Source organism: Fomitiporia mediterranea (assembly GCF_000271605.1).
Source record: "Fomitiporia mediterranea MF3/22 unplaced genomic scaffold FOMMEscaffold_1, whole genome shotgun sequence".
Lineage (NCBI taxonomy): Eukaryota > Fungi > Basidiomycota > Agaricomycetes > Hymenochaetales > Hymenochaetaceae > Fomitiporia > Fomitiporia mediterranea.
In genome coordinates, this window is record NW_006760386.1 from 8813934 (window position 1) to 8834441 (window position 20508).

The following is a 20508-nucleotide window of genomic DNA, read 5'->3' on the forward strand; positions in this document are numbered from 1 at the left end:
TTAAATTAGACTAGTTTCAAACAGTTTTAATAGACCTTAGTATGGATTTCTAGTTCAAATGAAGTAGAAAGGTCATTATTCTATATACTACTTTAATAGTACTTCTCTGACTTATATAACTTTACTATAACTTATAAAAGTACTTATATTTAATATATTTTGTTTATAATAAATTTACAAACATAAATAATACTCAGAAGAACTTTCCCTGAGTGTAGAGAGGTTGGGGGAAAATGCTCAATTTTAGCAAACTTAAATATGTATTATACTTATATGTGTATTCTGTATCCTAGTTAGGATTCAATATGTAAATTAACAATAAAGTTATATTCTTCATTTAGAGTAGTTTATAGTATTGTACAATCAGTTTTAGGGCCAGGAAAACTCATATACATGAAATATAGGGAAAACTCACATATTGTGTTGTATCTTGCTCAATTTTTGCTCATTTTACTTTTTTTTTCTGGAATATGAAAGACACTTTAAAAGTATATTTTTTACAACTTAGATCATGTAATTTGGTTAAGTATTAGTTGAGTTATGATAGATTTTGTATTTGAGTGTACTTAGTGTGACGAAAATCACAAATCGCGCGTGTGACAATATTTATGAAAATGACAGTAGTTGCGGAAGAACGTGTGGGTGTCTATGGGTGTGTTATTGGCTGTGTCTATATCGATGCTCGACCCTAAGTTATTCCGGATTCGAAGGTAGATGAGAATATATTATTAACTAATTGTTCTTGCCGTGGATTATTGATCGTGGCAGATGAACAATCAACGTAAGCAAGAGGAATAGGATATCTGATATAAAATGTCAAATATCAAATGAGGAGGTGCCGGCACAGATTTGTCATGATACATCACTCACTATTCATCTGAGGAGAGGTGATGCTCGGTGTTGATGGGAAGTATGGATAGCGGATGAAGTTGTGCTGTACAAGTAGTTGAGGTGTCTTAATATAGTAGCTCCAACGAATCTCGAGCTGTACACTGTACCGTGATATCCAAATCAAGGTAACATCCGAGTTGAGCTCTACGGCAGGCACGGAGAAGTAACTGGGCGCTTATCCACATGCTGAGGATACCAGTACTAGTTACTGGATGATGCACAGGCCGAATCAGTCAGGTTCCCGAGTTGTGCTCAACCGTAGATTATATAGCATGTTCGGCACACTAAACGAACAATCGAGAAACAAGATGATTGCTATTCTTTATTGTAACACATGGGAACGGCAAAATACAATACATTGTATTTAGTGAAGCACAGTATTGTATTGAGATAGTACAATACAATTAGATTGATAGTGACTATAGCAATTTGTAAGTGACTATTGGATACAGTAAGATGTGACAAGGAAGACAAGGTGTATACCAGAACTGTTGCAATGAAGGATGTGATGCAAAATATGATACTTGATGGGTGGCTTGTGTGAAAAGAAGAGGAACAGCGATATCAGATGCAGGGTAGCATTGGATACACAGGAATATAGATCGCAGTTGATGCAAGAAGTGATTCGTATCAAGGTGAGTTGAGAGACGAGAATGCCTAAGAAAGGAAAATGACAAGTTCGGGGTATCGGGTAGGTACCGTGCCCTACGAATACGGATTCTTGATTGTAGCCCAGATAAGTGCACGGTGCCCGCCTATTATCGCAAAATCCCATTATAGTACGATGGGGTAAAACGGATATTATAGACGCTTGCTAAACCAGCTAAATGCGCTTGCACATCGCTGGATCACGGGTGATGGCGATTGCGGCTCCGGAACGAGTAACGTATAGTTCGGAGACTTCTCAGAGTCTTTTAATTTGTTCACATCCAAAGTGGGCTTGTACAAGTCCAAGCCTAGTGTCGAGTATCCGTACCCAACGCCATATGTGCCGCTGGTATTCCCATACTTTGGTGGTTCGTCGGAGGTGGCGACAGCGAAACTTCTTTGCGAAGAAGAAGCGGATACGGATGTGGCGAGCTCCGTTTCGGATTTAGTGAAACGGGTGGCGGCAACTGGAGACGAAGCACACGGGAGGATGGAGATGTCGATAATTTCGTAAGTTGCCAATGAACGAAGGACTCTCGGCCAAGCCATTGGCGCGATTCGAACCGTTCTTAATACTCCGTTTACGCGAACGTTCACAGCGAATGCGATTCGTGAGCGCGGAACATCGCAGAGCTGCGGAAAGACCGATTGGGCATAATTCAACGCTTCCTAATAGAGAATTGCTGTTTTAAAAAAGGATGCCGAGTAGAACAATTCGTTTTGCGTACCTCGAAGTTATGTGCGGGCTGGACATAGACCATGTCCTGGTCAAGACGGTACGTGACCAGCTCGGCAGGTGTCTTCTTTGACTGTGTCTGCTGTGCAGTTTGCTTGGCGGAAGAGCGGGACGTAGGGATTGGAGAACGCCTCGACATCTTAGAACGGTGGGGTATGCTTAACTTGCTCTTTGATGCACGTTTTGTGCGAGTAAAGGGGAGGCTGTTAGTGAAAATGTTACGTCGCCGAAGGCTAGTCCTTTATATCGGAGAGTTCGGCCCAGTTGGCGCCTTTGAAGCATCTTCGCCACATAGCCCTAGCAAAAATAAAGGACCCCGAAAGGCAGAGCTGTGGCCTATATACTTGCATCGGAGTGACTGAGTATCGCATTTCACTGCCCAGAACACAGTGCTGGCCCCTTTCCACGTAACGACGGCGCAAGCTGAGATCTTCGGTATAGTCATATAATCCTAAATGTGGGTGCACAGGAATTTGCACTGCGTTAAAGCGCGGCCATCTGGAAGTGTCCATAGCCCATGAGATGGCTTGATTCTTACTGTGCGTACATGGGAAAGCGCTGGGATGGCCATTCTGATCGCTCAACAAGGTGAGTCATGTTGATCCGTTACGTAGAGTCGTGTAGAAACTTAAGAGCAAGGAAGTCGTTACCTGCATGCCATTGATCACTGCCCCGACAAATTTAGTAACTTTTTAATTATGTAATATTTACATTCTTAGATTTAAGCGCTCACCAGACACTCCCATTGCCCAAACTCAAATGCATTTGCTTCGGTTGGAATGCTATTCCTGCGATCCGGACTGTGCGCCTTTTGGAGAGATGCATATGGTCAAAGCAACTTTGCAGAGCGGTCTGCTCGTTCCTTGTCTTGAGGTGCATGACTCTTGTGCTGCTCGATTTCATCGCCACAAATTCACCTATGTCTGGCGACTATACATATGCACTGTTATTGGAGCGCCATATATTTGTGTTTGCAAAGTTGATACGTATATAATCATATTATTAATCTAAGGACTTTCTATGGAATAGGACAATGTTATGTACAGTAATAATATAATATGTACATAAGTATATTTGTATTATATTCTAAATCATATTCTTATTTACTAATCAGGACCCTGCTTCAGAATATTGTTAAGCATATGATACAAATATGTTTGATTACTATATTCTAATATGTCTGCTGTGTACTTTAAAATTGACAAGTAAAGTTTAGTAACAAGTTCAAGTTCAAGCAAGAGAGTAGTTACTACAGAATAAAGGAAATTGAATTTTGAAAGTAGTAGTAGTTTATTCTTTATAACACAAGTGAATACTACAACCTTTCACAATGCAGTATATTAAAGTCTTATAGACTTATAGAATGCTGAAAGGGGCATGCCTGTATCACGGGTACTGTCCTACTACTTTTGGCACAACAGCAAGCAGCACATCGATGCACTACACGTGATAGGAAGCCGGTCCGCAAGGTGTTACTTAGAACTCCGCTACAAGGCCCACACCTACTTCCATTCATTCAACCTTGTCTTCTCGTTTGCCCTTCGTTTGATATGTTATTGAGCAGGCTGCCTATGTGACATGTCATGGGGTCCGTTTGTCAACAGCAATGTCCCGTAAATATACCAGGACTTGGTGTACTTCAACCTGCAGATGGACTAGCCAAGGCCCGATTGTAAGCCCTTGTGTTCCCTAGCTCTGTCCTCGAAAAGCTCCCAAAATCATGAAAACAGATCTTCTGACTCTCTTGGTACTCATTTCTTTGCGTGTCGCTTTCAGTGCTCCTCTAGGCTTTCCGTCATCAGGGAATGGCCTGTGGTATGATACACCCGGAAATATTTGGGCTCGTCAGTTTTTACCGGTCGGGAATGGATTCCTTGGAGCTATGATTTCCGGAGGCACGACTCAAGAGTCAACTCAATTGAATATTGAAAGTCTTTGGTCTGGCGGTCCGTTTGCCGATCCCGTATGTAGGCTCCTTGACTTTTTTTCAGAAAAAAGTCTAGTTACAATATGTCGCAGGGCTATAATGGTGGGAATAAGCAGCTAGATGAACAATCTGAGATTGGACAAGCTATGCGATCTATCAGGCAAAAGATATTCAAAAGCAAACATGGTACAATCGATAGTATGTGTGGAAGATGAAAGGCTGACTTGATCTGGTCTGACATTGAGTCTATCGTTGATATCCTTAGATGTTGACGCCTTGATGGCTCCAATCGGTGCATATGGTATGTACATGAAGCTTTTGAGTTGCTATTTGATTTGAAATGTGTATAGGCAATTATTCGAGTGCAGGTTTTCTTGTCTCGACGTTAACAAATACACCATCTTCCGCTATTTCGGATTACGCAAGGTTCCTGGACTTGGAAACAGGTGTAGCAAGGACTATTTGGACTCATGGCAATTATCAATTTACACGGTAAGGCATCGCTTGACCATCAACATATTGCCCTACTAATAATCTCGCAGTGAAACGTTTTGCTCATACCCTGCGCAAGCCTGTGCACAGAATACCTCGTCCACGAATCCTTCCGGATTCTCGCAGACATATGCACTTGGTGCCATTATAGGGTTGCCTCCGCCCAACGTCACCTGTGCCGATAACTCAACTCTGCGTTCGAGTGGACTCGTTTCGAACCCTGGGATGGCTTATGAGATTCTGGCTACTGTTTCCGTTTCACCAGGTGGGATAATTGAATGTAACACAGTCCCGAATGTGAATCATACGAGAAAAGCCTCGAACGCGACGTTAACCATCTCTAACGCCACCTCGATGTCCATTATGTGGGTTGGAGGGACGAACTATGATGCAGGCGCCGGTGACGCAGCTCATAGCTTTTCGTTTCGTGGATCGGACCCCCATGAAGGGCTTTCTTCACTGCTGATCAGCGCGTCAGAGAAGTCTTATTCGGAATTTGTTGCCGAGCATATTTCAGACTTCAAGTCAGCCTTAAATCCAAGTTTCTCTCTAAATCTTGGGCAGAATATCAACTTAAAGGTGCCGACAGACAAGTTAAAGGATGTCTATAGGGTTGATAAGGGAGACCCGTATCTAGAATGGCTACTCTTTAACTATGGAAGGTATCTCCTTGTAAGTTCAGCACGTGGAGCGTTGCCTGCGAACCTACAAGGGAAATGGGCTCGTGATGCAGGCAATCCCTGGAGTGCAGACTACCGTGAGTTGGTGTCCTTTCAGACGGTAAGTTGGTGCTAATTTCCGTGTTGGACGAAGACGTGAACATAAATCTGCAAATGAATTATTGGTTCGCCGAATCTACAAATCTGGACGTCACGAAATCTCTTTTTGATTTCATCGAGGTTCGTATTTATGGATCGATGTCTTAATTAACAAGCAGTTCATATTTATACGTATAGGAAACGTGGGTCTCGCGCGGTACCTATACTGCGCAGGTTTTGTATAATAGTACTCAGGGTTGGGTTCTGCACAATGAAGTAGGCAAATATCTCGGATGGAAATGCCGCGTTAACATGTCGATACATTTGCTTCTCAGATAAATGTGGGTACGTTCAACACTGTACCGGGTCTTGGATCTGACATCTATAAGATCTTTGGACACACGGGCATGAAACAAGGTGATGCAGAGTGGGCAGACTATCCTGGTATGTTTGCAGTCGTCTGGTCAATGAGCTATATACCTTTGACCATGCCATTTTGGATAGAATCCAATGCATGGATGGTAAAGTCGTTACGACCGTCCTCCAATCAGTTTGTTGAGACACTGTCTAGATGATTCATGTTTGGGACCACTTTGACTTCACGAATGACGTTGCATGGTGGAAAGCTCAAGGATACCCTTTGGTGAAAGTAATGCATTTCTATTTCTCAGAAAGAGAGTGTCATTCATGGTCTGCAGGGCGCTGCCTCCTTTCACCTCAACAAGCTTATACCTGACGAGCGGTTCAAGGATGGCACATTAGTAGTAGCACCTTGCAATTCACCTGAACAACCACCGATCACACTAGCTTGTGCTCATGCTCAACAGGTTATATGGCAGCTCTTCAACGCAGTAGAGAAGGGTGCTGCAGCTGCGGGCGAAACAGATGAAGCATTTTTAAATGGTGGGAGACAGTAATTGTTTCGTTTCTAATGGCTTGCTTCTCATGATTGCGACAGAGATCAAATCCAAGAAAGGTCGTATGGATAAAGGCATTCATATTGGTTCGTGGGGCCAGCTACAAGGTACTATTCCTTCGAGTTTTGACGATTCACATCAAATTATACTTATGATTACTTGACTAGAATGGAAGGTGGACATGGACTCGCCGACGGACACTCATCGTCACATGTCGCATCTTGTTGGCTTGTACCCGGGCTACGCTATTTCAAACTATAATCCTGACATCCAGGGCCTCAAATATTCTGTTGCTGACGTCCGTGCCGCCGCTCGGACGAGTTTGATTCACCGTGGAAACGGCACGGGTCCAGATGCTGATTCTGGCTGGGAGAAAGTCTGGCGTGCAGCTTGCTGGGCTCAATTCGCGGACCCGGACAAATTTTATCACGAGCTAACTGTGCGCCGACACTATCCTCACTACTCCGAACATGCAAAATCTGACCAGTTATTCCGCTTAGTACGCCGTCGACAGAAACTTCGCTGCGAACTTATTCAGCATCTACAACCCATTCGACCCAGATCCAATTTTCCAGATTGATGCTAATTTTGGGTATACTGCTGCGGTGATGGTTCGTTGTCTTTCTATCACGGCTGGAAGTGGTATTGAATTAGCAACTGACTTCATGGACGACCTACGCAACTTAGAACGCACTTATCCAAGCACCAGATGTTGCGAGTACTACAATACCTCTCACGATTACCCTACTCCCAGCTCTTCCATCGGCTTGGTCCACAGGCTCGATCTCAGGTGCCCGGGTCCGCGGTGGAATCACTGTAGACATGGCTTGGGTGGACGCAAAACCTACGAAGGCCGTGCTTACCATTGCTGAAGGAGCTCCTTCAAGACCAGTCCACGTCATACATGCCGGTCAGGAGAAGTTGAGCTTTAATACGACCGGAGCCGAGTGGACGTACACAATTACTGGGTTCTAGGAAGTGGTAGGATTCGTTGCAGGACTGAATGGCCTCCATGATCACTGTAAACAGGAAGAGAGGTAACTATCAAAGGTGATGTAAATAAACTGCCGATGTAAAAGAGGTGTCTTTAAAAGTGCTTTCAATGCGTGAAATTCCTGAAGTTAACTTGCTTGATATTCAAACCTGGTTGATTTCGGGGTGGAACCCTATGTCGCTCAGCTGCGTTGTCGTTTATCACCACCACATAATCTGTGCTGTATGGGCATGGTGGTGAATTGATGGAACTTAGCCTGGATTCTCGTATGTCTTATCGGTTTCTATCTTTGGTTCACCGACAATGGAGTATGCAGTCGGTTGATCATTCTATCTCATGTCAGTTTGCAAGTGACTACTGAAGATGTAATTACTTCGACTATTGTACACTGTACATCATTAACCTAGCATTATCTATCTATATCCCTTTTCATGATACCTCTCCTATCCGTGTATTTCTGTCAGTAAAAGGGCAGCAAGCTAAAACTACTGAGAGTACAGACCGCTTGCAGCATTTTCTTTCGCTCGGCTCTGACCAGACATGGATCCTGTACCTTCGGGTTGTACACTAGCGGCTTGCTCTTCCCTACCCTTGTCCGTCGGATGTGCTTGCGGATTCTCCGTCAAACCAGGCTCGTCTGTCCTTTCCGTGCGAGTTTTCTTCGAATCGTTCCCTTCTTCTTCCTCCTTATCATCTTTACTCTTGCTGTCACCACCAGCGGTATTGAAAGGATCCGCGTTGCTCCCCTGTCGATTCTTTCAGTAACTAATTGCGCAAAGGATTATGGCGAATCATACCTCATCCAACTGCTTGCGCTTCAGCTCGCCGGTCATGCGTTCTTTCCCTGTCTTTTTCAACTCGGGGTCGTGCTTTATCGTTCCTTTAATCTCTTCGCGCACGCCTTGCAATCGCTCACCAATAGTCTGTCCGTCCGACCAGATATAAAATTGTCAGCATTCCACCTGCGGGAGCAATAAGTAAATGAAAGTACGTACGACTCCATGCATTTTCCAGTACTCGGGTCCACGTCCTTCCAGTTTTCCGGCGTGCAGCTGTTTAGGGTATCCGCCTTCAGGTCCTGCGCCTGTGTCACTGCATGCGCCAGTACCTGAACCGCGAGCAGCTCCACCCTCTTCTTCAGCAGGTCGTTCACTACCAGTTCCGGTGTTTTGACCATCAACAAAGTTCTTCTGACCACTTCGACTCTGGCTTGAATTTAACGTCTGACTCGGAGCAGGCGACTGTCCTTGACCAGATACATTCTGGCCACTTCCAACGTCGGCTCTCGATGCGCCGGCGGCTGCGACTACCCCATGGGTCTCCGGTACGGGACTTTGCACGCCTGCAGAAGAATTTGCGGATGCGCCTGGAGCAGACACATCTCTAGTACCATACGGATGGGGAGAGTTCTTTGTTTGAGAGTCTTGTGTCGCTGATGACATAGTCTTAGTTCAGTGGCTGCACACTGGTGAAGGCGCTGTGTTGCAAATTGGTGGTGGATAGCATGTTCAAGTAAATATGGTATACTTATATATTGCGGAGGGACTATGACGCGGATGGAGCATAGGGTGTGACGTAGACTAGCTGTTCTATCTTTGGAACGCTGGATGCCGTTTCGTGCCGAGATCGACTCAGGGTTGTACTAGTAACACTGTTGAATTCATACAAACTTGTAAGCCTATCGCTGACGCAAGAAGTCTCCGCATATATTGGCAACACTGCAAAGTTCACCGAAAGTAAGAATTATCAGCGTATAATAAGGCATAGCGAACTACTGAGCGCATGGAGATCATCTTTAGACTTTGGGCCGTCATCAGTTGATGACAAGACTATATGCAGACCTGTGTGTATGAGTAGTTGCAATAAGTTCATCTGTAGGTCATATATAACGGAATAAATTGGAACGTACGTCGTCAGTGTCCCACTTCCTGAGGTCGGTTCTGTTCCAGCTTGAGCAGTCTTCAGATACTGAGAAGTTGCAACTCCTTGCTCGGATGTCAAGTACTGGATCACGAAGTCGGTCATATGAACAGAGTTATGGAAGGACAAGAGACGCACCGTGAAGAAGTCATTGATATCACCACTGAAACTGGTGACCGTATTACCTGAGCTCGGGAGGAACGAGTACACGTTGTTCGCGCCGTTTGAACCGAAATAGAGATTCCTGCATTCATCGACGAATAAACGTGATACTCCTCATGAAAGGGAAATAAAGAACGATCGCACCAAGTCTGTCCAGCTATACTCAAACCGGATGCGACAGGCGTTGGCTTTCCATCTGCTCCGTATGTCGCCGAAATTGAGCCTGCATTATAATTCGCAAGCCAAATCATGATCTCGTTGACGTTCGCACCATCAAGCGAACTTGCTGTGAATAGATCGTACGCGACGTCTGCAACAGCACCACTGGAGATATCGTATGACCACTTCCAAGTTGATGGCATGCTCTTGATAGCACTGAGCTGCACACCAACACCATCGTTCTGTTGGATGTTCGAGAAGGTCTTAACGCCATTGCCTCCAGACCACGTCCAGTTCGTCTTCCATGCGATCATCGATTCTGAGAGTGATGTAATCTGAGCGCATTGCGAACCCGTCGCGCCACTAATGCCCCATTGATCGAGGAAAAGTTCGTATGAGCCCGCAGTCACTGTATCCCATTGACCACAGTGCGAGGTCATGTCAACTTGCCTGCGCTCAAGGACTGGAGACGCAAGTGCAAAGGGCAGGAGCACAAGTAAAGCAGCGAAAGTGAGTTTCATGGCCAAAGACAAGTATTTGACTTGATATGTGCCAAAGTTGAAGATCAAACAGACGCCCGGCTTGACTGGATTTATACCACAGGCTCAAAACCTCGGGCCCGACAGGCGCAGTCGAGGAAATTAGTCGTTACACGTAGCATTCTTCTTCTGATGTCCGCATCGTCATTTCTTCAGACTCAGAAGCAGCACGGGTATCCAGGTCTTCATATTGAGCTCCATATTTTTCCGAGATCGCTATTGGTTTTGGGATGGAAGCGCAGCCGCGACCTGGCTGCGAAAAACTCGAGACCTATGAGACAGGATGCGGGATTTTCCCGACGGCCCGCCAGATGCGCAGAAATGTAAATCACTTGCGAGTGCCTAGTCCGCGTCATTCCATCAAGCACTAAGTACAAGATCGTGCACCATATTCACACAGCGGCATGTTGAGGGCGGTTTGTATCTGTTTCATCGAACAGGACGTTACCATCACGATATAAGTACATGTGATAGTTAAAGTCGGATGAGATGACCTTGAGGGGACAGAAGTAAGCCAAACCCTCCTTCTTCGTGGCAGCCAACGGTCCGCTTAACATGGTTGCCCTACTTGCAAGAGCACGAGGCTGCAAAGTGTAAACTTCAAGAACCAAGAGAGAATAGCGACGTGCATGAGGCTCAATACAGAAGCAAACACATTTTAGTTAGCTCCAATTGGCCACATGTAGTTCCTCTCACATTTCACTAAGTCAAAATAAAGTACTTTTCCTAAGAAAATAAATATTCCCCTCCCCCAATCCTAACTAAAACCCAACTTAACACCTAAGCCTAACAGCCCAAACTTATCCTAAACCTAATTGGGGTGGCAGAGCCCCCCCAAACCCCCCTCCTAACTTCTCACTCTGTTCATGACAAGGGCCACAGTATGCTAGAATTACATAAGTGGTCAGTCAGGGTCATCCCTAATTGGGCCGTGGGATTCAGGGCCCGGATGCGAAAAGTCAAGAGTCCTGCCCCATGTGGTTAACCTCACGTGGGAAACCCTCTGGGGCAGTTTCCACTCGTATACTAGAGATCCCACAGTAGCCACGTTATTCGTCGGCCCAAAATGGTTTGCTTCCACATTGTCCTCTGCAACGCCCGTAACACTGCTTTATGCAACAGAGGATGGCTCAGTGGCTTCATCCATTTGTTTTGCGGGTTAACAATGCACTAATCTCGGAGTCCATGGGCCGTGGGACTCAGGGCCCGGATGCGAAAAGTATGCGACTATGGGGCAGTTTCCAACATGTGGTTTTGGTTACCAACATTATGTAATATTTAAAAAAAGTAATTATTTTGTAATCAAGTCGCGTTAAAAGTGTAAAACTCGCATATTTGCAGATATTAGAGGCCGTTAGTGAAATTTACAATGAATTTAAGTCAAACAGAGTGATTAAGACAAGAAAAAACTGGAGCACGACATTGCTGGGATACTCTAACGCATACTTCTGCAACACTCCTACAACAGCTTCAAGTCCTGGGCCTCTTTCTTTTAGCTGAATTCCTTCCTGACGACCTGACGGACAGAAAATGACTTCCAGCCTACGGTTCACTGCACCATCGGTACCGTAATCTTCTTTTTCGTTGTCTTCAAGATCGAAATTTTTGAAATTATAGAATTGATTGGAAAGCGGCAGGGTATCTGGCAGAGTCAACAGACAGTTATAAAGCTCTTGGAGCTTTATCTCTATCTCCTCAGCAGTGAGAACTCGTACGCTCATGTTTGTGTGCTTCAATGCACGCAACTGAATTTTTTTTGCTCTTGTGCTTGTATGCACGACCCTTACATTATATTACTATTTTTAGTTAACCACATGCATTTTATGCCACCTCGAGGATAACCCCGTGGGAAATCAACGTGGTTATCCTCCGTGTGGCTTACTGGCCGGTTTCCACTCGTACACTAGGGATCTCCAGCTGACTACTTAAGTAATTACTTTCCAACTTTAAAACCTCTTTTGTTTAATTTAAGAGATTGGCAAGACATTATTTGCAAATTTATCGAAGAATATCTAGGTCGCTGCCTCTATCTTTGGAACCCACCTGAGGCAAGCGAATCAGGCAGGGCATGTTCCCCGACTCCACATCCTCTTGTTTGTGCAGAAGCCGCATCCCCATCCACACTGATCACAATCTCACCACCACCAACGACGTCTTCGAACGAAAGCCAGCATAGACTCTCATGCGGCTGTCCATTAACTGTTACATTCGTCACATACAGCTTTGCACCGGAGGGTGGGCTGGCTGACACAGAGGCTGGGTCAAATCCCGAGACAGTGAACTCTGTAGAGGTTCCAAGCAGGTCGTTATGAATTATGAAGCCGGAGACGAGTGGGGAGTTCAAGAGGAGCTGCCTTGATGATGGAACTGGATATAACCCCAGAATGTGGAATGCAAGGAGCGCACCCATTGCGCCACTGTCATCATTACCTGGAATCTAAACAATCGTGTTTTGTCGCTAATAAATCCATATGTTCGCCGAGTTGAAATAAACGGAAACGCACCCCTCCAATCCCTGTATTGAAGTTATCAAATACTACGCTCCTCATTCTGAGTGCAGAAAGATCGGGTCTGTTCGCGTAGTGGAAAGCTAAGGGCATCGAGAACGAGGGTTCGTTCCCTGCTAAGAAATAACCTTTGGTAAAATAGTGAGTCGTTCTGTTGACGAACGCATCGTCCCCGCCCATTAAATCGACAATCGACGACATCGAGTGGGGTGCGAAGAAGCTGTATTCCCATGACGACGCTAAACATGTATCCCTCAATCCACTTATTCATGCAGGACACAAACGTAGATACAAACATTCATAGAACCCAACGTTGTTATCCGTTCCCCGGGCACAGGAATGACCGACAGTGTCAATCGGAGAGCAAGCGACGGGATCGCTGAAGGCAAATGTTCCGTTCTGTAGTGCACACACATATTGACATAAGCAGTATGGTCATGTTGAGAAAGGAGATAACTGACTGGAAATCGGCGCTGCATGAATCCTATAAAGCTGTCGCTTGTGACGTTCGGATGCCAATGATTCAGAAAATTCATTGATCTATTCTCATACTTGGCGATATCGCTCGTGGATTTGTTCAGAGCAATCCCCGCCTGACGGACTGCGAAGTCGCCTACTGCATACTAATGCCCGGCATAGTGAGTAGTGGGTTTTATATGCTCCCTAATTAAAACGAGACAAACCTCCAGCGCTCGGGAGACTTCACGAGTAGGGAGGCCAGTTGAACCCGATGGGTCAGTCCAGTCCGTTGGTATGTATCCAAAGGTCTTCCATGCCGTGTTTTGACGACCAACTAAACAATCGTGCTGAGAATCAATCGTACCACACAGATAGACTACCTACCCATGTACCAATCAGGCGGCTACAACCGTACGAATCAGCAATCAACACGACTCGGGGAACATAAAGAAATACCGTGTTCTCAGCGGTATCAACCAGGGCTTGATAGAGGTCATCGGTAGGTACTCCAAGCTCGGATGCACGTGTGTTATATTTGACAGCGAAATCACCTAGAATTGGCATCCCATCGCTTCCGCCTTGAACATAACCCCTATAAAAATAAAGAGTCGAGAAAAGACAGGCAATTGTGACAAACATACTTTTTCGTGTTGTCCCGGCATTCCGGTATGTACCCTACGCACGAAACGAACCGTCATCAGTTGTTGTCAAACTATTCGGAGATAGAGACACTCGCCGGTGTTACGCCAACCATCTACATAAGCATTGACGATCTCTGCCCATTCTCGAGGTGACGTGATGGATAACAGAGGATGGACAGTCCTAAAGGTGTCCCATGAACTAAAACCAATTCCAGCATCAGGATCAAGGCCAGACTACACCTGCGAAAAGACAAGCTTCACCAAAACAGTGCGTCATAAAATGGATACGGTGAATCCCAATACGGATTCTCGTCAGTAAGATTAGCGGGAACGAGTTGCGAGCGATATAGCTAAGAGTCAACGTCAGACTCTCCAGCTGTACCTTGAAGCAAAGAGAGGAGAATAAAGACACACAGAGGAGTATAGGAGCTCAACAACTTCAACATCCTCCTTTTTCGTATCAATCTCGATCCGACTTAGGACGTCCTCCCACTTGGCTACAGATGCATTCTGCACTATGTCCCAATCCCAGTCTGGGATCTCTGCTTCCGCGTTCGAGCATGCCTGGTCGGTGCTGATGAATGACACACCGAATCGTGCAAGAATCGTTCGTTGCGTCACGGGAGATGGAGTCGTAAAGGCAAGAAGAGCGCCAGCTTCAATGCCTAATGGCGAACTAGAACCTGCAAAGGATATAGTTCCGGTATCTTCCACGATGGTAACATTGGTCTTGTTACTGGAACTGACGGATTGGTACGTTCCGAATTGAACGAAGGATTGATTAGTGCCGATCCCACTCGGAGGCGTGAAATCATAACACCCAAATGCAGTGTAGTTGTCCGTCCCGTAACTCTTCCAATAAAGAAAACAAGCAAAGTCGGTCGTACACAGATCCACTCAATGTAATTGTGATAAATGCTACATACCTGAAGGTACGTGCCCTTGAGCGTTACCCTGCCCGAGTCGGCATCAATATCGAGGTTTCCGCCTTCGAACGACCTTTGAAGGTCATTTGCCAGATCAACTACAACGAATGTGCCATTCAAGTCCGCCGGGTAGGTGAACTTGATCAAACCAGCCTGGCGCGTCGACGTCGCCTCTAGTTTGATTCCGTTCTCGAACGCAGATGTGAAATAACCCGGTGATGCCTCTTTAGAATGACACGACTTCCGTCAGCGATGCTCTGCAAAAGAGCATATGATTAGCTCACTATCAGCATTCGCAGCTCTTAATGCCTTTCTCGAGTCCAGCGCGACGGGGCACGCGTCAAAAGTACAATTAGTCAACGGGAAGAGCGGGAAGATCCCATATCCCCCTGCTGTATTCCCGCCCGTTCCCTCATCATGCATCAGCGAAATGCCTTCCACCGGCAATAGTTCGACGTCAGTCGGTATCTCCATAACACTAAAAATGTCCACAAAACATACCAGTGACAGGCGAATCATCAGCGATATACCCCGCTTGCCTCGGTGTCGTGTCAACATCGATGCCAACCTATCTCATCTGCTTCAGCATCTCAACAGTCCTTGGCCTAGGAAAACGGAGCCAACACTCTCAATTGAAGCAGACATACCTTCACCATAGCATGTGGAACCGCCGCACCAGGAAACGCATTTCCGCCACTCCCGCCATTCGCCCCAGATGCTGTCCCGATGAACAAATTGACTAAGTCGGTATAGGTTGTTGCACCGAAAACATCACCAGAAGATAAGAGTAAGAGAAACAGTGAAGCGAGCGTGGTGTTGAGTCTGGGTCCGAGCCCGTAGCCAGCGTTCTGCTTCATTGTTCGAGAGGCTACACGCAGGACGTCTGGAGCCCTGGCACGCGAACCAACTGTAGACAGACCGAGGAACGTGAAGTGCAGTTCACGCGTGAACTGTATTGCATCGGCTCCTGCTTAAGTGCACTTTGCAAAAGCCGAGCCGCACGCGTTCCCTGGTGATAGCCATTTCAGACGAGTCGGCTAACATCGACTGATGATGCGCTCGGTAGTGAGCACACCTGATCATTGCAACATGTGGTACACGGACACACGTTTGGAAGAGGTGCCTTGCGGGCCGTTTAATGTCTTCACAGCGCTTTATCATGCGCTGTCACTACCTGCAGTCATTGAACGAGGAGCAAAGTGATTGAAATTGGACTATATTATATATGTATTATTATTACAGACAAGATCATTAATCATCACAGCATGGCCCACGTGCTGCCTACGACGAAACAATGTTTTCGAAAACGAACAATCTGACTGTATTACTTCCTTCCATCACGCAAAATTCGTGCTGCTTGAATTACAAATGCAGGTAAAATATCAAAACGACTGTGTTATATCCGTTCCTCAGAAGCAATGTTAATGATAATGAAAAAAGAATGCCAACCCGTGCAACCGGCAAGTCCAGAATACGCATGTCGCGTGATATCGCATTAGTTATATATGGTACGTAGAAAGGAAATATCAAAGAAAACCAGCAATGCAGTCTATCGCCCTGCAAGATGGGATGAAGCGGATGAGGGTAATAAAAAAGGATAGGGAGAGTTGAATGAAAGACATGGCAAGGTATAGAACTAGGTATTTTATGTATGAAGCGAGGCAATTGGCGGTAGAAAAAATTCGACGAATTGATCAACGAACTGGTGAAGAGTTTGCGGAAGAGTTCGCTGAAGACGACCGGCGTCGCGAAATGTATGGCCTGATATTTCCCCCGAGCGATTGAACATTGGCAGGAGACATAGGCGATGTGACATCGATGATACTGTCCTCAGGAATTGGGCTGGGACTACCCTTGATTGCGCTCTCTGTCAGCCTCGGAGACGTACTAACCGGACTTGCAACAGAGGAGGACGAACGGGACCGACGCAGGTACGGGCGTGGAGGAGGCTTGTTTTGTTCGTGCGGGCTTGTAGGGGAGAGTAGCTTCTCTGGGGCTTCGGAGGGCGTTAGGGGCGATGCTGGAAGTGGCGGGAGTTCCATCCCGAATTCATCCACGTTCAACGCACGTGGTGGTGGTCGTTGTACCTCGGCTTCAAGGAGCTGATTATAGCATTCAAATGGGTCATCAAATTTAGTGTTGGAAGCCATGGCACGAAAACATACCTCAATGCGAAGTTCCTCTCCATCATACTCGCCTTCCATCTCGTCGGGACCAAGGAGTATATTTCCCTTCCTAAATACCTCGCCTTCTTCCTCTACCATCACTTTCGATCTGCAAGAAAAATATTTAATAAGGTATTGGAATAACATACGTTCGAGAAACACACAGGTCAACCGGTGATGGTCCGTCGAGTCCCATCACCTCATCTTCCTCAAACTCAGTCTTCTTTTGCTCGTCTTCTTCATCGTCCGAGCTGGACAGCACGAAGCTCGGGCTCAACACCTTCTCAAATACTTCTGGCTCTGGTGCCGCGCGTCCCTTGCCTTTATCCACCTTCGGCGTCTCCAGTACCTCGTCCGGCTCAGTCCCACTTTCGCTCTCATCAGCCTCACTCGGACGCTCCACCGGAATGTGAAGTCGTAGGCCATTGAGTTTGACGTCGATTTTTGGTTGTGCCTGTTCAAAAGGTGGAGGGGCGTCTTCAGTCTCAAATTGTCCGTTCTCGGGGTGCACAATGAGGCCGAGGCCGGTGCCAGTATCGGTACTTGCCTGTGGACTGGTAATATCATGGCCGTTCGCTACTGGTGGTGTTCCTTTGCCTACTCGGACTTCGTCGACACGTGTAAGCGCGATTGTGATGCTATCGTTGAGATAAAAGAGTTCCTCAATGCGGATTGGGTCTGCAGTACTCTGGATGACGTCGGCTAGAGCGACAAGCGCAGCTTTGGAACGTTCAACAAGCTCCACAGATTTATTGTCATATACTTCTGGAGATGCCTGAAGATGGAGAACAAGGGCCTCCAGCTGGGTCAGACAATCCTTGGCCTGTGAAACGAGCTCATCGTCCACCTAAAATAGATACGTGAATTTCAGTGATACTTGAAAAATCCAATAAAACCTCTCACCTTCTTTTCATCGCCCTTCTTGAAAGTCTTCGCTAGCTCACTCTCTTCAATCATGCCCCACACACCCTTACCCATACCGCGTCCAGAACCTGCTGTCTGCGAGGTACGTTCCGCTTCCTCCGTATTACGGATGCAGGTGTTCAATATATCCCTACACATGCTGAATTACTCTCAGAATTTTCCGATCCTTGCTGAAGACAGTAATACGCACCGAGCAAATTCTTCATCGTCCGGCGGAATATTCAAGTCAAGACAACGCATTGTATGGTTCGCCTTCAAGCCGCCGCTCAGAGCCATGACTGCCGCTAAATCGAGGCTGTTCAACGTCAGGTCAAGGTGCAGTAATGATGCTGACTCTGGAAGGAACTCGGCTAATGCGATTGCTCCGGCGGATGTCAGTGACGTCGAAGCCAGAAACAGACGTTTCAACGAAGTGTTCAATGTGAACGCCGTCCTGAGTGACTGGATCTGCTGATCGTTTCAACAACTGCCCGGCTAAAAGGACAAGAAACACTCACTCCGTCAAGTGCAGGACCCGAACATGGATTCCGTCCCATGTCAAGGGTCTCTAAAGTCAAATTGTATTTCTACATCAAAAAAACATTTGTGTGTAAATCGATGTTCCTTGATGTTTCCAAAAATAGCTCACCAGCGCTTCTGCAATGGCAACAAGCCCTTGCACATCGATCTTATTTTCACTAAGGTTTAAAACTTTGAGTGTTCGGTTCCGCTTCAAGACCTGTGCGATGTATTGTATCCCAGCCTTTGTAAGAACGTATCAATTAGGATGCGTTCCCCTGAGGCTCGTAAATACTCACCCTAATATCATTACCTCGCAAGTCGAGCGTCCGCAATTCTCCTAACCGTGGAAGTGCGTCCAGAGCGCGTACCTTATCTAAGAGTGCCGCACTCGGTCCATTCGTCTTCGCGTGATCCCTCGGCTGTTGCACACTTGCATTCGACTCTGATCCTGGGGGATGTCGGGTCGTTATTCCACCCTGTGCGGAACTCGTGATGATTGGGACTTGCTGTCCCGATGCATTAAGTGGATTCGGAGCCCGCGTGGCGTGCTGCAGAGCTCGTGCACCAGCAGTCGCCCCTGTAGCCAATGCAGCGGCGCGTTTTGCTCGTGGGATGTACGGAGTGTAGGTCGTCTGGACAGGTGCGTTTGCAGGATGTATCGGCGGGGGAGGAATCGGTCCCTGTCTTGTGGGAGGAGGTAAGGGCGAGTTTGAACGTGGGGAGGAAGGCGACTGCTGTGAAGTCAGCTGGGTTGGCGTGAGAGGTGGTGTTTCATTACTAGGAGTGCTGGGAGGGGAAAGAGTGCTGAAGAGGTGGTTAGAATTAATGTTCGAGGAAGAAATAGCTGTCAAGGAGTTGGTTTGGGTCGCATGAGCAGGCATCGTGTCTGGATAGTCTTTGATCATGAGGGCAAGTGCAACTGCCCCAGACGCAGAAATGCGATTGTGTCGGAGAGAAATGTTGCGGAGGGACGACGTTCGGACATTCTGGGCTGTTGCAAGCATAAGCCAAGATGCACTCTTATAAATCCAGGAATCATACCCAGGGTCTCTAGTGATGCCGGTCGTAACGAACAATCATCCATTCGCAGTGATACCAAGCCAGGTTCACCTGCTGGTTTTAGAGCAGCACCTACACACTCAACCGATTTTTTGTCGAGGAAGTTTTGCGACAGATCTAAGAACTGCAGGTTCTTTGCTTTCTGCACAAATGCGCCAATCAGTCTAAAAGCTGGTGCCTTCAGACGCCTATTTGAGGCAATGGATAAGAAATTAAGCGTCCCAGGGATGAGCAGCGCATGTAGGATAGGTTTGAGATTCTTAGGAGAGTGACATTAGTTAATAATAAGTACTGTGAATACCGAACACAAACATGCTCATCGAGATCACATTCTTTCAGGAATAATTTGCGAAGTCCCCATTCGACAGAGAAAACGTCAGACAAAGTTGCTGCCTGACCTGGTGTTATTTGAACACCGGAAAGATCGAGTGAACGGCCTTGTGCTCCGGACGCTTTCTGCAAAGGGAAACATGTTAGCTGGATCTGCCTGTCGATAACCTATCACATGCGCGATGCAAATGAACCGATAGCGTGAAATAGACTCTCAGACCATCAATAGTTGTCCGACGACAAAGCGTATGTGCCAGAGATGCCATGCAGATCTTGCGTAATGCTAAAATTGCGACGACGTGTGCTCACCTTTAGTGCGGCAGAGATGCCCGGGTGGGGCTGTTCCTCGCGGCCGGTGCAGCACTCCTTATAGAAGGACTCAACCCTGTCCGTAGACCACCATTCGTCGGTCTCGGAACTGCCGGGGCTGTATGAGTTGCCGCGGACGATTCGTCGACGCCGCTCAGCCTCGCGTGCTTCGATGGAGCGTTTCTCCTCCCTCGTGGTCAGGCTGCATGGCGGATTTGCGGCAGAGATTGGATAGACGGTTGCGAGATGGGGGAGAAAGAAATGAGCACGCTTGAGGTTCTCATCTGGATCGCTGGGTGCACCAGACGCGGTGTTCTGGGACGGAAGAAGACGCGAGAGGCGGGAGAGAAAGGACTGCTGTGGCGGAGGGGCCTTCTTAAGGATGGACTTTCCTGGGCGAGGCAGGGTGACCGCTGATGAGGATGCGGAAGGCGAGCTGCAGGACGGGGAAGCCATGCGAGCTGCAGCAGCTACAGACACATGAAGGCAGAGAGATGTCGCATCATCATCAAGCTTTCTCAATCAAAAACACGTCACGTGTGCT

At 46.8% G+C, this 20508-nt stretch overlaps 7 protein-coding genes across 7 annotated transcripts; 1 reads left to right on the top strand and 6 right to left on the bottom strand.

The window, feature by feature from the left end:
• Positions 1-1228: 1228 nt before the first annotated feature.
• Positions 1229-2644, bottom strand: FOMMEDRAFT_16806 (uncharacterized protein). The gene is made up of 2 exons (XM_007262335.1): positions 2268-2644; positions 1229-2208 (listed from the first exon to the last, which is right to left on the bottom strand). Exons 1-2 carry the CDS (start codon positions 2412-2414, stop codon positions 1693-1695), a joined length of 663 nt encoding a protein of 220 aa, XP_007262397.1. The 5' UTR covers positions 2415-2644; the 3' UTR covers positions 1229-1692.
• A 1189-nt stretch (positions 2645-3833) lies between these two features.
• On the top strand, positions 3834-7450 carry FOMMEDRAFT_116865 (glycoside hydrolase family 95 protein). Its single transcript, XM_007262336.1, has 17 exons — positions 3834-3947; positions 4052-4238; positions 4295-4400; positions 4468-4503; positions 4553-4694; positions 4745-5451; positions 5508-5593; positions 5651-5728; positions 5788-5793; positions 5842-5896; positions 5957-5973; positions 6024-6101; positions 6151-6355; positions 6411-6476; positions 6537-6808; positions 6870-6980; positions 7057-7450. Exons 1-17 carry the CDS (start codon positions 3859-3861, stop codon positions 7342-7344), a joined length of 2529 nt encoding a protein of 842 aa, XP_007262398.1. The 5' UTR covers positions 3834-3858; the 3' UTR covers positions 7345-7450.
• A 398-nt stretch (positions 7451-7848) lies between these two features.
• FOMMEDRAFT_144332 (uncharacterized protein) lies at positions 7849-8866 on the bottom strand (the record flags this gene model as incomplete). The annotated part of the gene is made up of 3 exons (XM_007262337.1): positions 8359-8866; positions 8161-8286; positions 7849-8109 (listed from the first exon to the last, which is right to left on the bottom strand). The coding sequence occupies exons 1-3, from the start codon at positions 8803-8805 to the stop codon at positions 7849-7851; spliced, it is 834 nt and encodes a 277-aa protein (XP_007262399.1). The 5' UTR covers positions 8806-8866.
• A 310-nt stretch (positions 8867-9176) lies between these two features.
• Positions 9177-10125, bottom strand: FOMMEDRAFT_25513 (uncharacterized protein; the record flags this gene model as incomplete). Its single annotated transcript, XM_007262338.1, has 4 exons — positions 9177-9204; positions 9273-9367; positions 9422-9527; positions 9590-10125. The coding sequence occupies 4 exons, from the start codon at positions 10123-10125 to the stop codon at positions 9177-9179; spliced, it is 765 nt and encodes a 254-aa protein (XP_007262400.1).
• Positions 10126-11047: 922 nt separating this feature from the next.
• On the bottom strand, positions 11048-11864 carry FOMMEDRAFT_151312 (uncharacterized protein; the record flags this gene model as incomplete). Its single annotated transcript, XM_007262339.1, has 2 exons — positions 11048-11249; positions 11590-11864. The coding sequence occupies 2 exons, from the start codon at positions 11862-11864 to the stop codon at positions 11048-11050; spliced, it is 477 nt and encodes a 158-aa protein (XP_007262401.1).
• Positions 11865-12169: 305 nt separating this feature from the next.
• FOMMEDRAFT_101848 (uncharacterized protein) lies at positions 12170-15803 on the bottom strand (the record flags this gene model as incomplete). Its single annotated transcript, XM_007262340.1, has 16 exons — positions 15785-15803; positions 15324-15723; positions 15178-15244; positions 14961-15110; positions 14677-14900; positions 14165-14602; positions 14012-14100; positions 13840-13949; positions 13751-13784; positions 13566-13701; positions 13494-13512; positions 13334-13443; positions 13112-13273; positions 12947-13049; positions 12648-12889; positions 12170-12580 (listed from the first exon to the last, which is right to left on the bottom strand). The coding sequence occupies exons 2-16, from the start codon at positions 15531-15533 to the stop codon at positions 12170-12172; spliced, it is 2505 nt and encodes an 834-aa protein (XP_007262402.1). The 5' UTR covers positions 15534-15723; positions 15785-15803.
• Positions 15804-16040: 237 nt separating this feature from the next.
• On the bottom strand, positions 16041-20420 carry FOMMEDRAFT_101852 (uncharacterized protein; the record flags this gene model as incomplete). The annotated part of the gene is made up of 11 exons (XM_007262341.1): positions 16041-16778; positions 16842-16950; positions 16991-17688; positions 17745-17904; positions 17956-18212; positions 18263-18331; positions 18394-18507; positions 18563-19257; positions 19308-19584; positions 19638-19781; positions 19965-20420. The coding sequence occupies 11 exons, from the start codon at positions 20418-20420 to the stop codon at positions 16371-16373; spliced, it is 3387 nt and encodes a 1128-aa protein (XP_007262403.1). The 3' UTR covers positions 16041-16370.
• Positions 20421-20508: the final 88 nt, after the last annotated feature.

Excerpts from the sequence above, each read along its gene's own strand:
- FOMMEDRAFT_16806 (XM_007262335.1), bottom strand. The coding sequence starts at position 2,414 with ATGTCGAGGCGTTCTCCAATCCCTACGTCCCGCTCTTCCGCCAAGCAA. Across the intron at positions 2,209-2,267 it reads AGCCCGCACATAACTTCGAG|GAAGCGTTGAATTATGCCCA; the intron begins GTACGCAAAACG and ends ATTCTCTATTAG.
- FOMMEDRAFT_116865 (XM_007262336.1), top strand. The coding sequence starts at position 3,859 with ATGGGGTCCGTTTGTCAACAGCAATGTCCCGTAAATATACCAGGACTT. Across the intron at positions 3,948-4,051 it reads GGACTAGCCAAGGCCCGATT|TGCTCCTCTAGGCTTTCCGT; the intron begins GTAAGCCCTTGT and ends TGTCGCTTTCAG. Across the intron at positions 5,452-5,507 it reads TCCCTGGAGTGCAGACTACC|ACGTGAACATAAATCTGCAA; the intron begins GTGAGTTGGTGT and ends TGTTGGACGAAG.